This window comes from Copadichromis virginalis, linkage group LG16 (genome assembly GCF_057382275.1).
Source record: "Copadichromis virginalis isolate Kocher_CV1m ecotype Utaka linkage group LG16, C_Virginalis_male_GT1.1, whole genome shotgun sequence".
Lineage (NCBI taxonomy): Eukaryota > Metazoa > Chordata > Actinopteri > Cichliformes > Cichlidae > Copadichromis > Copadichromis virginalis.
This window is the reverse complement of record NC_140633.1, coordinates 31,663,108-31,679,815: the sequence shown is the minus strand read 5'-3', so window position 1 is coordinate 31,679,815 and position 16,708 is coordinate 31,663,108. Positions and strand designations below refer to the sequence as shown.

The 16,708-nt window shown below is 42.7% G+C and overlaps 1 protein-coding gene across 1 annotated transcript in view; it reads left to right on the top strand.

Moving 5' to 3' along the window:
- The window catches only part of gli2a (GLI family zinc finger 2a), an 83,689-nt gene extending 72,943 nt beyond the window's left edge, over positions 1-10,746 (top strand). The window contains exons 10-14 of the mRNA XM_085434426.1: positions 2,312-2,461; positions 3,863-4,027; positions 4,123-4,404; positions 5,195-5,561; positions 6,169-10,746. Of these exons, the coding sequence (XP_085290552.1) occupies positions 2,312-2,461; positions 3,863-4,027; positions 4,123-4,404; positions 5,195-5,561; positions 6,169-8,483 (3,279 nt within the window). The 3' untranslated portion in view covers positions 8,484-10,746. The remainder of the gene's footprint in view (positions 1-2,311; positions 2,462-3,862; positions 4,028-4,122; positions 4,405-5,194; positions 5,562-6,168) is intronic.
- Positions 10,747-16,708: the final 5,962 nt, after the last annotated feature.

The window sequence follows — 16,708 nt, the reverse complement described above, 5'->3', positions numbered from 1 at the left end:
TCAGTTGGATTTTTTTGTTTGTTTGTTTTTTAATGACAGCCAGCCAGCAGACAGAGGACATAAATCCAGCAATTCCCACAGGATTAGATTATATTGCAGTGGTGGACGGGGACGTGCAAGCTTTCTTAATTAGATTAATAAGTAATATAGACTTCAGGAACCGGCCCTGCAGCCTCAGTCAGTTTAAACCAGTTGCACCTGCTGCAGGTTCTGGACTGCTCATCCAGAAACAGATTTTAAAAGCAGAACAGGAACTCCAAAGATGGATTTAGAGTCTGTCCCAATACGAGACATCACAGACCACAACAAGAACGACCTTGTTAGCATGTCTTAATGCATCCTCAATCATCAAGGAAAGGAAATCCTAAAAAGCTGATTCTGTTCTCACACTGAAAACACTGTCTAGATGGACAGAATCAACTTTTGGGGACCTTGTTAGCAGTAACCAACTTTTTCAAAATAAGAGCATTGTCTATGAATTTAAAATATATTCTAAAATGGTTGAGAGTTGCAAAAAAAATACTCAGTTAACGTTGGGAAACACCAAAACTGCTAAATTAGAAATTCCTTTAAAGAAATACATACTACCCTCCTTAATCCCTGGTGGTTGTTAGGGTTCTATGTTGTGTTGCTCATTATGTTGTCAGTATCTGCTGTTTTGTTTGCAATGACAGTGGATAGACTACTGTTGTTGTGTAAAAACTCAAAAGTTCAGATTCCTCTTCTGCTCCTAATTAAATCCATGCTGATTGGGTCCACTCAGAAAGCTGAGTAGTGACCGGTCTCTTTCTGTTGGGTCGACACGCGTAATGTTAATGAGCCTGCTGGCTCTTGCCAAATTCAAGCCCAAGCCCTGCAGCTGTGCCCACCCCTCCACAAGCCCAGAGACCCCTAACCCCTAACCTCTTACTCCCAGCAACACCTCCAACCCCCGAAGCCCAAAGGGCCGGCCATAAATCCATCGTCATGCCAGCAACTTTGGGGTTATGCACCCTTGCTTTTTCCAGGCCAACTTCTCTTCTCTACACTTTCTGACTGGCAGTGAGTCACCTCCGAGTAGCAGTAGGAGAGTCATATGTCAGGTCCATAGACCTACAGACCAATGGGAGGAGGTGGACAGGTCGCTATAAGCTGCTACACGCAGGACCAGAGTTACCTTTAACAACTTTGCAAACTCTGTGGACCAGTAGAGGACTGTGCTGATAAACAGTGCCAACAGTGCGTTTATGTTCCTGTTTTCTATAAAGTATAAATTACATGGGTGTGACCTCTAACACCACCTCTCTGAGCACATCTGGGGTTTCACATGAGGTTCAAACATCATCAGCGAAAAGAGACCAAAACAAACACACATACACACCACACACACACACCTGTGGGTTTCTTGTGGTTTCTGTTTGACCAGAGTAATCCTGTTTCAAGAGCCTCCAAATTACGGATTCACAGTAGTGTGTAACCTGAAAATAGAGACCTCTGCGTGGGCCACACACTTTTTTCCATTCCTCCTCCTCTTCCTCCTTCCTCCCAGAATAGCCCTCAGTAGAATTGCTAACCACAGACCTTTTCTGCTGGTGAAGAAGTGGCCACATAAGTGGAGCATTGTAGGCTTGGATGTCCTCAGGAAATGAGGTGGTTCCTCTGGGTGTGTGGATATTTGAATGCGGTGGACGGGACAAGTGTTTTGAAATGTGTCTGTTCAGAGAAATCATGTTTGACTGCAGCAGAAGTCATGTGACCAAATATGCTGTAGCTGAGGACATTTTGCCTTGAAGTGCTCTAGGCTGTATATACGTTGGACTCCAGCATGCCATTCTTTTTTCTCTTCACGCCTTTGATAATTGAGTACTGTCTAATTTCTCTGAAGACTTTCTGCATATTTAAAGTGCAAGTTAAAAAGTCACATAGAAACTGTTTCGATTGACCTCATGATCCATGGAAATGAAGGAAATGAAGGAATGCAGTCGGAAATCCTCTTCTTGATCACTTTTTACAAGGATCCGCTGTAGTTCCTTTTCCAAGAGAAATGTGAACACAAACACAGCCTGAAAAAACACACACACACACACACACACACAGCCTTTGTAGCTTTTGTCTACTATTGACAAAGGCATAATAACTGTCAGCTATAATGGATTGCAGAGTGATGTCAGTGAGTCAAGCATGCATGGACACATGAGGCGGGAGCCTATTCTGGTGGGAAAAAGACAAGAATTTGCTGACTCTTCTTTAGCATTTTGTTACGTTATTTTCATCTTTAGGGAAAAGTATCATAGAACTGTGACAATTTACTGGAATCAATCTGTATGTACAGCATATCAACAATGACCACATCCACGGTGAGAAGAAAGAGTTTGTGTGTCGCTGGGAGGAGTGTTCACGGGAGCAAAAGCCCTTCAAGGCACAGTACATGCTGGTGGTCCATATGAGGCGACACACGGGGGAGAAGCCCCATAAGTGCACGGTAAGCGCCTCGTATTCTTGGTAATTTGCTGACTGGTATCACAAGCCATCATCTCCCATAATGCAGCCAGCACCATTTTCCAGCTCGGATTGCAATGCAAGCTATTTGGCATAGTTGGTGACATCCAGAGAAATACAGACATACAGAGAAAACCTAACGATCCACTATAAGCAGCAAAAGGCAACAGGGGGGAAGAAGAATTCCTTTCATAACATATATGGCATAGGTTATGGCACCCACCTGTTAAGCAATGATGTATTAACTTTGTTTCCAAAACCATAAACCTAGGTGTGATCTGCAAAAATGCTTTTTAACAATGTGTGTGTGCATAACAATGAGAAGGCAGACACAAAATCTCCTCTCACATTCACTAAAGTTCCTGCAGAGCCACAGCAGACATGATACAACTAGTTATACACACTGACTTTAATTCTCACAGTTGGTTCATTGATCTGTGTAAAAACACTGGAGAGGCCCTTTAACCTTCTTGTTAACATGTTAACCAACTAGTTGAAGTTGGAATTTATTCCGCCGCTTTAGCAGTCAAAGAATGTCAGCCCTTTAGTGCGTCAGTTTCGCCTGTGGAAAAAACTCCCTTACAAAAAAACTTGATATGATTTTCTTTGTGCGTACCACCACTATATTTCCCGTGTTTGATAAATCATGGGCTTTCATTGAAGCCTTCATTTGCTGTGTGAAGATCAAATTGAGGGGCCTGTTTGCTTGGCTTCAAAGCTCACTCTGGGCCTCTCATGAATGTATTAAAACAGATGACTTGTGAAGGATAAAGTTAAGAAAGCTGATTGACAGTGTGGGTGTGTAATTAAAATTTGCAGACAAGCAGGGGGCCATGGGTCCTTATTAAGACCAAGCTGTATATTCTGCACACAAATCCCACATGCATCTTCTCCTAACTCCCCTTTAGTCTTTTCTTTTTAAGGATGAGTCTTCGGACTTTTTCATCCCCTTTCTGGGCTGCTCTAATTTGATTCTCTTTTAATTTCAGAGCCAATTACACTCACAATGACTGCTCAGAAGGAATACCAAATTATAGCTTGTACAGTATAAGTGAATACAAAGGCTAAACACAGACTTCTCTTTGTCTCAACAAAGTGCACCAGACAAAGAGCTCTACCACACCTCACACTTAGTTTGGATTTTTTGTGTAATAGCCCTTTTTTTACCAAAAGTGTAGCAGAGCTTTGCTTTTGTGTGGCACACCACAGTAGGTGGGCAAGAGTCCAAGAGTAAATGACATTTAAAAACTGGAACAAAAAGAGCTTTTTCGTGTTGTTTTTGTTGTTGTGTTCCGGCTCTTTTCTCTGGCCAGCTGCAGACAAAACAACAGCACTCAAGCATCAATCTCATTGTCCGTCTGTCCCATTGTCTGTCTCTCTGCAGTTTGAGGGCTGTTCTAAAGCTTACTCCCGCCTGGAGAATCTCAAGACCCATCTCAGGTCCCACACTGGGGAGAAACCCTATGTATGTGAGCACGAAGGCTGCAACAAGGCTTTCTCAAATGCCTCAGACCGAGCGAAGCACCAGAACCGCACACACTCCAATGAGGTAAGTTCACACATGGATCTCATCTGAGCAGCCGGAAAGGTCAGCTAAGATTTAGATTTGCCACAGTAAAAATCATGTTGAATCCATCTTGGCAGAAACCATATGTGTGTAAAATCCCGGGCTGTACCAAGCGCTACACGGACCCAAGCTCTCTCAGGAAGCACGTCAAGACGGTCCATGGACCCGAAGCTCACGTGACCAAGAAACAACGAAGTGACGCTCCCCCAAGGCTACAGCCACCCAAAGGCAATGGGGAGAACGAGGCAAACTCCAAGCACAGCGCAAGAGCCGTAGATGGCAAGGTGGAGGCCAACAGCACCTCTAGGGGAGGGGAAGACTGCCTACAAGTCAAGTCTATTAAGACAGAGAACTCTATGGTGAGTCCTGTTTATCGGTTACACGAGACAGTGGCTCTGGGTGAGCTTTAAAACAGGGGAACAACAGTTATCTTACATTTTTACTAACATTGTTAGTGAGAGGTTCCCTGCTGGACCTGCATGCGTCCTTTCAAACTCACTCTCTGTTTGTTGTCTGAACCTGCTTCTCTCTTTCCTTTGAAACCCTGCTAATGGACAGACTTCACTGAGGTGAGCACGCAGCCTGTTTCAATGTCTTTTTTTTTTTCAAATTCCTGTATGGTGGAAATGTATGGTGCATGATAATCCATGTTCATATATTTTCTTGCTCCTTTGCATGTAAGACAGTCTTACGCTGCCATTACACTGGATTTTTATATCTATGAGCTCAATATTCAACCAACGATAAAAGTCATTGTCACATTAATACTGAAAGGCAGGGACTTGTGTAGCATGTGTGCTGCTCACAGAACTTTTCTATTATCCACTTGTTTTCTTAAATAAATAAACCTCCTTTATAATTCACAAGAGTATGAAGCTATAGGGCTACATTAGTTATTACAAAACACCATCACAATCAGAATTTTTTAACTGTGGTAATTATTTAATATTGAAGAATATCTAATAGGTTTTTTTTTTAGCTTGGCACAAGGCTGTGTTTTAGTTTTCTTTCATTTATATTCATTTTTAAATTTCACTTTTTAATCATTTTATTTTCTTTTTCATTTACTCAAACAGCAAAGTGAATATTTCTATGATCTACTAACCTCTTGGATTTTGATTCATGACACTTTCGTCTGTCCTCCTCCAGACGTATCAGTCCAGTCCTGGTGGCCACTCGTCATGTAGCAGCGAGCCATCGCCTCTCAGCAGCGCCAACAACAACGACAGTGGGGTAGAGATGGCCGTGCACAGCGGGGGCAGCTTCGGGGACCTCAGCGCACAGGACGAGTGCCCCATGGTTGACTCCACTGTTCCCACTGGGGGCCAGCAGGCTGGGATGGGGCTTCAGTTGAGGAAAGCCACGGGTCACGGTGGTGCAGTCACCATCAAGCTGGAAAACATCAAGAAGGAAAGGCTGAAGACGGTGAGGGACCCCTGCCCCTGGGTTAACTCTGCGCCACAGCCGCTGCAGGGCCAACGCATTAGCATGAAGCTGCCTCCCATACCTGCAGTTGGTAAGGACTACATGTTGAAGAAACACCTCATATTGGGCTGTACTGTCATAGACTGTGAAGTTGGAGATGGAGATGGAATGAACCATTTATACCCATCTTGAAGCCTAAGCTTTAGTTATATGTGCTGCTTAGTTTTTTCTTAAATGAGTGATCATATTTCAATTAAAGGTTGGAGCAGTAAGCTAATGCTAGCACTAATAAGGAACATCCAAAACTTGTCTGTCATACAGAAACCTGCTAATAAATGCTCAGTACATTCCAGTAAAATCCCAGAATTTTACTACCCAAACTGGAGCACAGACTTCTTGGACAGTCTGTCAGTACAGTTAACTACACAACAGCCGTATTATTTGTTCCAAAAGTGATGGTGAGTTTAATCAGGTGAGGTTAAGCCTTGCAGACAGCTAGGAGCTACAGCTCCCTGTACATGTAACAAAGCGGACAGTGCTCTAGCTTTCAGTCCCTGTACAGTTGTTATGAAGGTGGACACTAGCTATAAAGACCAAAAACAGCGATGCTGAGAAATGCTTCCTCTGTAATTATAAACTCATGTGCATATATAATGTTATAATATAATAATATTTATTCTAATCTTTTTATCTGCCAGGGTCCCTGCTGGAGAACTCCAACATGAGTAACTTAAGTGGTTCGTACCCTGGCCAACGCATGGATGACCTGTTGTCATGTGAAGTGACGCTATTGAACCAGCTGAACGAGCGCCGTGACAGCACCACCAGCACCATCAGCTCTGCTTACACCCTAAGCCGGCGCTCCTCTGGTATATCCCCGTGCTATTCCAGCCGTCGCTCCAGTGGGACATCCCAGTTTGGCGCTAATCGCCACAACAATATCAGTTCAGCTGACTCCTATGACCCAATCTCTACTGACCTGTCTCGTCGATCCAGTGAGGCCAGCCACTGCGGAGGTGGCGGTGTCAGCGGAGGAGGTGGAGCAGGCCTTCCAAGCCTTCTCAGTCTTACACCAGCACAACATTATCGGCTAAAGGCAAAGTATGCTGCTGCCATTGGTGGAGCACCACCTACTCCTCTTCCCAACATGGAACGAATGAGCCTAAGGACTCGCATGGCACTCTACAGCGACTCCCAAGAAGGCTCATCGCATCCCTTCCATCAGCCACCCTCTGGAACTGTACCAAGACGGTGCAGTGATATTGGATATGGCACGCAGAGCATGATGCCCCACGAAGTACCCACCAATCTGCCACGCCGTGCAAGTGATCCAGTGCCTCGTACGACACTGGACCCTCTCTCCCTTCCAAGGGTCCAGCGCTACAACAGCATGAGCAGCATGAACCCCATGAATGCTCCACCAGCTGCAGAACGTCACCAGACACTGGCTACACAGGGCTATACTCGCTCTGATGGAAGCCTGCAACGCTACCCATTTGCCCCCAGACCACCAAGCATTTCTGAGAATGTAGCCATGGAGAACATGGCGGTAGATGGAATGATGGTTGGGGGTGAGCAGGGTGGAGAGGATGATATGGTGCTTCCAGACGATGTGGTACAGTACCTCAGGTCACAGAATTCTGGCCCCTCTACTCACAACTTGGGACAAACCGACTATAATTCCCACGGTCAGACTCAGGGCTACCAGACAGGCGTGGCTCCACCAGCATCATTTTTTGCGCAGAGGAGGATGGCCATGGTGGATACCATGATGGCTCAGTCCAATCAGGATGTGCAGTCCTGCCAGATGGGTCCGGGAGGTGCTCAGCAGCCTTTTGCAGCACCATCAGAAAACATGAACAAGAATAACATGCCAGTGCAGTGGAATGAGGTGAGTTCAGGAACAGTGGACACCACAGCCAAGCTTCCCAAACAGCAGCAGCATCCTCTCAGGGGGAATCTAGCTGTTGTACAGCAGAGGCAGAACTTTGGGTCCTTCCAGACGCAAGGTCAGGGCTTGAGCAACAACCAGCAAGTTGTGCCTATGAGTCAGAATATATCTATGCAGGGGTATGCAAACCACAGCAACCAGAGGCTGATGAACATCTCTCTACAGCAGCATCCACAACAGAGACAATGCAACAGCGTGAACTTTAGTAACCAAATGAGTCCTCAGCAAGGGTTTGGCCAAGAAGCAATCCCAAGTTCTATATCTGGAAGCACTAGCATGAGACCTACGCGCAACAGTATGGCAGATCAAGAGGTCCAAAGTTACAGATCAAGGACACAGACTGATGTCTATTCTTATGTCAGCCAAGTGGATCCTCAGCAAAATTACGTTATCTCCCAACAGCAGCACAATGTCCAAAATGGAGGCAGAGGAATGTTACAACCCAGGCCTCCCACAGAGCCCAGGTCTACTGCCAGACCACACGGAGGGTCTAGCATGACACAACCGAGCCGATTGCTCAAGTCATCGGATGTTTGCCCCGGTCAAGGTAATGATACCTCTGAGGCAAGCCCAAAGAGGCCCAGTGGGTCAGTAGCCCATGACAGCAACTCAGAAAATCCAAACTCCGCTGTGTTCTACACAGGTCAGATTCACGTGTTTGAGCCACCTTCTGTCAGCTTTGATGCTCCCATGTCCCCATGTGCCAGTCAGGCTCCTTCCAGCAACAACACTTCTGCAGCCAACATGGCTTCACCAGGCGTCAACCAGGTCTCCAGCAGCACAGTGGATTCTTCCACCAGTGGATCTGGGGCCACAGAGCACGCCCAGATCGACTTTGATACCATGCTTGATGACGGAGACCACTCAAGCCTAATGTCGGGCACCCTGAGTCCAGGCCTTCTGCAGAGCCTCTCTCAGAGTTCCTCACGTCTCACCACCCCCCGCAACTCTGTCACCCTCGCTTCTGTACCGGCAGGGATTGGCAACATGGCCATCGGTGACATGAACTCTATGCTCACAGCCCTGGCTGAGGAAAGCAAGTTCCTCAACATGATTAGCTGAGAGCAATCAAACACCTCATCATCCATCCATTCTTACCATGAATATCAGGAATATAAAGACTATACAAGAAAGCACTGATTGTACAATGCAAAACTGCTCATTACATAAACTTTTTCTACACTGTTCATAGTAATATGCTTATCCTGTAATATTTGTTTCAGATTATATGTTACATTAAAAGGTTAATAGTAAATATAGATACGGTTAAGGACCATTTTCTATCATTTGTTAAAAAGCCATACTTTTTAGCTACAAGTCTATGATAGCCCAGGGTATATAAACAGATCAAGAACAATTGCCATTCAGTATTTGCCAGCGTAATAGGCCTTTAAAAAGTGGTGCACTGATAGCAGTTCACATAGTGCCTTGATGAGGTCATCAAGTGTGAGAATCTGAATATGACACAAAAACCGAATTATCAGGAAATGGACACAATATGTGGATAGACTGTTATGTTTGTAGATGATACTGTATGGTACCTGGTCTAAGATATGTTACACACTTGCTGTTTAAGCTAGAGCTGTCAAACAGTTTATAAATGATAAATTCATTTTGTATTGACTTAACTAAACGATAATAGGCAGTTGCAAAAACTGATTATGGAAGCGTGGAGCAGTTTCTTCAGCCCATGTTATGGTTCTTTACTACAACTAACTGGCAAACCTCACACAGGGTGATCTGATTAAGTAGCTCTACCTTCTACATTTTCAACACATCTGCAAGTTGCTTTTAACCCACCCCAGTCCCAGCTCCTTGCTTTTAATACTTTGTCTGACTTCATCAGTGTCATGCTCAGTGCCTCTTCCTGTTGCTGACATCCATGAATGCGCATAGATGGGAGGGCATGTTGAGCTACCATAGCACCAAATAGGCGGGGCAGGGTCTAGCCTGCAGTACTACTTTGACACAGTGACCAAATAAATTTTTAAAAAAGCCTGAGGCCAAATTATACACCAGGGATGGTCATGATTTTCAATAGTCATTCAATTATTTTTTCTTCTATCATTTTCTTTTCTTTTTTTTAATCAGTTGGTTATGCTAAACTATATTTTCCTTTGGCTTTACCAGAATCTGGGTGGATATATAACACACTAATACTCCCAGAGGTCATAGTAATGTAGCCACAGTAGAAACTGTTTGCTGACAACCATTAAACAACGGAAACAGGTTAAATAAGTTATGAAAAATAACTGGATAACAGAAGCATGTGTAGTACAGCAAGGTTAGACGCTGCTGTACAAACAGGAGAAACATGCCAAGCCAAAGACAACCACAGAAATCCCAAAATTTAAACAAAATAAAAAATAAAAATGAGGTTCGGTGCAGATGTTGTCAGGTAAAGCTAGCATGTTACTACATGTGCGTGCACTCATTCGAGTATTTGAGTCTGGGAGTCGAATAAGTTCCAGTAAATATCAGCGTATCTCTGCTCCCTAATAAATGCCAGTATTGGAAAAAAAATAAACTGCCGTTGTAGTTCATATATGCACTTAACCATCCTGCAGCAGAGGAAATAAAAGCTGTGTTTGCTGGAGCATGTCGTTATGTAATAAATGTTTACCATCTGAAATGTTTTGAAATGTGTTACCAACATGTGTGTGTGTCATAAAATTTCACTGAATGCAGTTTACAAAGTGAACATATTTGACAGCCCTAGTTTAAACACATGGTTGTTAGGCATTGTGATCCACAGAACTGAAGTGCTTTCTGGTCATAATCTGAGATTGTGAGGATGTGAAATGTGATTTCCTTCTTTGCCCTCTGGATCAGAGACGTTCATTCTCCATGGTCCCATCTCACAAGGGTAAATGATTGAAAAGGACAAGGATATGCATCAGTGTTAGTCCATCAGGGCACATGAACCCCTGCGCATCTGATGAGGAGCACTCTCTGAAAGAATATACAAGTACCTCTGTGTGTTCTCAGTAGAGATCCAACTCTAATTAACACATTCATACCCCCGTCAGTGCACCCTGTCTCTCCCCTGGGTTCTCAATGAACTGCAGAGTCCAGGAAAGGACTCAGACTTTGATAATGAAATCCTGTTTTCGGACAGGATGGGCAAACTAGGTCTGCAAATTCCTCTGTTTTATTATGTTTGCTGAAATTGCTGAAAGTAGCCTTTTAAATGTTTGTGTGTATGCTACCATCCACTTTTACTATGCTTGGTATGTGTGTGTGTGTGTGTGTGTGTGCGTGCGTGTGCATGTGTATATAGCTTTTGTACATTTCAAATAAACTATCTCCTCTTTTTCTGTCTAAATCTGCTTGCTGTGTCTTCTTTGATCTGTGTTCCCTGGAGACAGACCATGAAAGTGAGGCTACACTGCATTCGAAATCTCATTTAATGTGTATTTTCTCAGACTGTTCTTGAGAAAAACTGAAACCAAACACTATCACATATTCATCCATACAAGTTACTGAAAACAGATATATCTTAAATTGGGGGGGGGGGGGGGGTAAATAAGTCACCTGTATAACTCATACCAAGATTGAATTATTAGGGGTTGCGGCTTATTTCAAAAACAGGAAGACACTAATAAAGGAAAGAGGAGTGAAGCTTGCTAGCAATTTCAACTCATCTCCTGAAACATGAATAAGTACTGGACCTGAATCTGCCTACAAATCACCCCCAGTGCCATACTTACCCTCAGTGCAAAAAGTAACACACATTAGACTCTAATGTGTCTATTTTCTGCGTCTAATACAGCAACGTCTGGCTCTAGAAACCAAAGTGGCAGCTATAAAGATGAATTCGATGCTTCAAACACATGCCGATGGGTGACCTCACCATGGCTGCATCTATCTTTTATATACAGACTATATGAGAGCATTTTAATAAATGCCTCACATGGTTATTGGGTTTAAGCTATTTTCATAAATACGTCATTTGATGTTTGACATCTGTAAATACTAATTAAGAAGAGAAATGGACCTGTAGCTTTACTTTTTAACACACTTCACATAGTCTGTTGAATTTGTGCTAAAAATGATTCATCATCAGTGATTTAATTGTTGGTTTTAAAGGATATCAGTTTTTTGCAGGTGGTGTTTTCATCACCAACCTGGAAGTCCAGCATATAATCCAGCAAGGATTTTAACGGGCAGGATCAAATTTGGTGTGCTCTCTTTTTTATTCTACCTTCAGTAAAATAAACAAATTCAATAAATTTTACTAAATACAATGTTAAATTATTGTCCATGATGTTACGCAAAATGCCAAACAGACCAGATTGATTTTTTTTTTTAAGCAGTCATGATGGTTTTTCACTAAAGGGCCCAAATCAAGACACGGGATCAAGCGAGCAACAGGAACAATCAGTGACTTTAACCCAAAACTTACTTCATGATACAAAACGGAAGCAGTTGAACAACCACAAGGAGGTTGAAGAATTAAGAATACAGAGTGACCGAGAAACAATCAGAGAACTGATTGGGCGCAGGTAAAACTAATGAAGACGGGGCACACAATCACAAAGAAAGGAAAACACAGGCAAAGAAAAGAGGAAAAAATGCCCAAAGAAAGTCACTACCAAAAAACAGGAAGCAAATTTAAACAGTCTAACTCTGAAGTTAACTTCTCCTCAGATGGTCACAATCCAGGACCTGGGACGTAGTTGCTTTTAATTCTTACTGGAAACAAAACAGCATTTAAACCATGTTGATAACTATCTCCATCATGTAATTCCTTTAACCTGACTGGTTTTCAGGGTTACTTACAGTCTACTTCACTATTTGCACACGTCAACTATTTTCTCAGTTGCAAACCAGCAACTAGGTTTTCATTCAGTTTCTTTGCTTTCAGAAATCTTCATCGGTTAAATGCACCAAACCCACAACCCATAGAGTCCAACTTTACAGCAAAACTAAACATGTTTATATGAGAAACCAAAGAATGGAGGAGAATATTCTTTAATTCACCTGTTTAAAGTTTGTTAATTAGGGGCACGGCCACTTTGACTGTTTTTTTATTAATCCTTTTTATTTATTTTATTTTGTAGTATTATTTTCAGCCTGTAATTGTATTAATTTTTCATCAATTTGTCATCCTGTGTTTGTTTTACTTACTGTGCAGTGTTTTTATGTCTTATATGTTTAAATGCTATATAAATAAACTGATTTGAATCGACTGAGCAGTAATCAGCAGGTATCTCTGTCTAATAAAGCCAGCTGGTAAGTTAGCACTCCATTCTCTCATCCAAAATGGTCACTTTTAGAAATAAAGAAACAACTTGGTCGAGCCAAAACTTTGTGAATGTGGAGTCCAAGATCGATGGGTAACATCACAGTGGCTATATGTACTTAAAGGTATATATTTTACATAGTTTATGCTTGCAACTCAGTTTTCCAATTATTCAACATCACACAAATGCACAACGACACAGACAAACAGGAGATACAGATGCAGCATAAAGGGAAAAACACTAAGAACATGAGAATGAAGCAGCCCAAGGACAGTCTACATCTACAGTTGTATTAAACTCAAGGTTTCTGCGTACTCCATCCATAAATTTTCTCTGGGCTTTGTTAAGAACTTTCACCAAGTAAAGAAAATGCTTGTGCAAATGTTCCTGCTTTCAGTCTTCGAAATTATTCTTCTTATGTTTCAGTTTAGATTTCACACTCTGTGTCAGGTTAAAAAAACTCCTGAGGTTCTTCAGCATAAATATAACATCACAGTTAATGTGGTGTCAAATTAAACCAATTTTCCTTCACACTTGTTTCCTTTGCCTTTAAGTAAGGTGTCTTTAGACTGCTGTGTGATAGCTTCAGTGCATATGCTTCAATAATAAAGGAGCAGCATTTGTTTTGCTTTGAAGCCCTGTCTTTCCTCTGCATACATCACTGTCTGTGTGCCCCTCTGCTAATGAAAAGATAATGGATTATTTTAGTAGTTGCACTTTTACACACAATCCTCCAGCCTTCCTTAGAACAAAAGAAAGAGGGGGGGAAAATCCCATCTGAAAAGTCAGGTGAAAAAGGATACTCCATACAGCAAAATGCATACAGCGCAGTTTCTAAAGTTAGATGGTACACTGGCCAAAATTAACAGTGGCAGGCCGGCCCTGAAGAAACAGGTCTGAGGGGCAACATAAAGCAGGAAAGAGGAGGCGGGAGAAAAGGTGGCACAAGAAAAGGAACATCAGAGAAGAAGAGGGGGCTCTTGCAGAGAAGAAAGCAAAGCCAGTGAGAGGTGTAGAGCAGAAAAGAGATGCCACATGAGGGGCCGGGGGTAGAAGAAAAGATGCAGAAAAGAGAGCGAAGAAATCACTTTTAATCTGACAGTGAATTCAGCTGGGGACTGCTTCGAAGTGGAGCCCACTGATTGCTTTTGCCACTGGAATTCCTTATTCTCTTAGAGAGAGGATGGGAGAAAAATAGCCCCGGGGTAGGTAAGGAGTCTCAGCAGAGAGGAGAACAAGAGGTTAGTGAGGCAGAAACGGATGATCAGACAAAGCACACAGCTGGGGAGAAATGGTGTGTTCTGAAGCACACGACTTCACATCATAAACAGGCTCCAGGACACACACATACGCACACATACTGCCTGTTTCATTCACACAAAATTTGCGTTTTACAGTAAAGACTCAGTTTCCCTCTCGTACAAACTTGTTGGACGGGCTGTAAATAATAATGCTCCAAAAGGCAGCGAGCGTAGCATCAAGTATCAATCAACGTTATCGTTTCACCAGCTGTTCATATAAAATTATTAGCCAGTGATGCTTTAAAGTGCACCTGTTGTGCTTTCTGCTGTTCCATTGCAGGATGTTCGCATGAAACCTGCAGTAATCCACGTGAGCCAAAAGCTCAGCTCTTAAATCTCATCTTTTTTAATACTTAGTTTTTTTCTACGTAATATCTCAAACAAATATGTCCCATCCACCTGCTGGTCAAACCTCTTGTTTGTGAGGGGCAGCTAATCAGTAGAAAATTGGTTTAAAGAGGGGGAAACTAAAGCTGTTTGTTTCAGACAGTTGATGAACTGAAGGGCTGCAGCAAGACCCAGAATGAGAGAAAGAAGGATTATTTATGACTCTATAAATGAGCAGAAAGTGTTCTTTTGAGGAAATAAGTAGCTTTCTGGGAAGTTACACTCCCAAACACAATGATTTTTAATAAAAAAAATAATTTAATTTGATGAAAAGACTGAGGGGGGTTTGGTTGTTGCTGCCAGGTTTGTCAACAAGTTCTTAGAGGAAAAAGAGGGACTGAAAGCAAAGAGTTGCTAAACATTATTTTTGTTTGGCTCAGCTGTTCTGAGGGTGGACAACATCTCTTTGCTCTAAGATACAACTGCTTATGAGGTCGAATGCAATTAGGAATCAGCTGTTGGTCGGTAGTATTCACACCCTGCACCGTGGCCGCTACCAGACAAAACAACTTCCATCACAGGGGCAGAGGGTCAAGTGGATGAAAGACGGATCCCCTCAGTTGACCCACATGGAACAAATGGAACTATAAAGCCTTAAAATAACTTCTCAGAGCTGCAAACATAAAAAGCAGTAAATTATAGGGACTGTATGGGCCAAACAATGCCCTGTAAAGGTTAATGACAAATAAGTGAAATATAATATATCCTTAAAGAAATGAAGAGGAATTGTTTTTAAAGGACTTGACAGTTTTATAAAAGCTTGTCCTTCTCTTTTAGCAACACAACTGTTGAGGCTTGAGGGAACCAGATCAGCCTGTGACTGCATACCTCCATGAAGGCAGAAAATTCCCTCCACTCCATGCATGAATTGAGTCCATGGATCCAGAAGGATATCTGGACCAGGATTACTTTGCAGGGATTTTCCTGCATAAAAAACTCCCACTCAAAAAAACCCCAGAAAAAACAACACATTAGGCACCCCCAAAAAGGTTTTAGACTCAAAAGAAAATCACCAGGACTGTAATAACTCTGCAATGTAATACACACACACATCAGATACTGTGGATGCCATTTCTTTACATGCAGCTTATCTTTAGGTAATTTTATTATTCATGAATCATTTTACAATTTATACAACTGGTTTTAAAAAATTACCTTTAGGTAAAACAGATTCGTTGCTTTAACTATATGTGGCGCAATCCTCCATCAGTGCATCATCACCTGTAGATGCCCATTTAGAACTAGAAAAAAAACCCTTTATTTATGGAGGAAGATCAAGATAGTGTGCCATGATTTTTATTATTTGAGATTTGACATAAAATGTCTATTTTTGCCCCTGGGGGGTAAAAAAAAACAATGGGGCCAAACTCAGAATAATGTGGGAATGTTGGATCATCCCCAACTTTGAGCCAAATATCCCAACAACTAGGGACTGACATGAAAACCTTCAGATATTCCTGGATGCTGACCCCCTGATTTTTCCATCAGTGGTTTTAATGTTGGTTTTTAATGTCTTATCACCAACGGTGATGAGACGGCTTACAGGGAGGAGGTCAGCGCCCTGACCCACTGGTGTCAAGACAACCATCTCACCCTCAACGTCGCAAAGACAAAGGAGTTGATAGTGGACTTCCGGAGGTGCAGAGAAGTACACACCCCCATCACCATCAACGGCGCTGCTGTGGAGAGAGTGAGCAGCTTCCGGTTCCTTGGAGTACATCTGGCTGAGGATCTTACGTGGTCAGTACACACAAACAAAACAGTGAAGAAGGCGCAGCAGCGCCTCTTCTTTCTCAGGAGACTGAAAAGATTCGGCATGAGCCCCCGCATCCTCAGGACCTTCTATCACTGTGCCATTGAGAGTATCCTCACTGGATGCATCACCACCTGGTATGGCAACAGCACCGCTTACAACTGCAAAGCTCTCCAGCGAGTAGTGCGGTGCTCTGAACGGATAATTGGAGGTGAGCTTCCCTCCCTCCAAGACATCTACAGGAAGCGCTGCCTGAGGAAAGCGGGGAGGATCATCAAGGACTCCAGTCACCCCAGCCATAAACTGTTCAGACTGCTTCCATCAGGAAGGAGGTTCTGCAGCATCCGGTCCCGTACCAGCAGACTGAGAGACAGCTTTTTCCATCAGGCCATCAGACTGCTGAACACGTCATAGACACCTCAGCTTCACTACTGGAACTTCAACATTATGCACTCCACACTGTATATAAATGCCACTTGTTTTGCACATATTCAACTCTGTATATTTTATATATTATATTATTATTATTATTTTTTTTTTTTTTTTTTTTTTTTTTTTTTACTATTTAATTTGTAAAAATGTGTATACACACACACACAC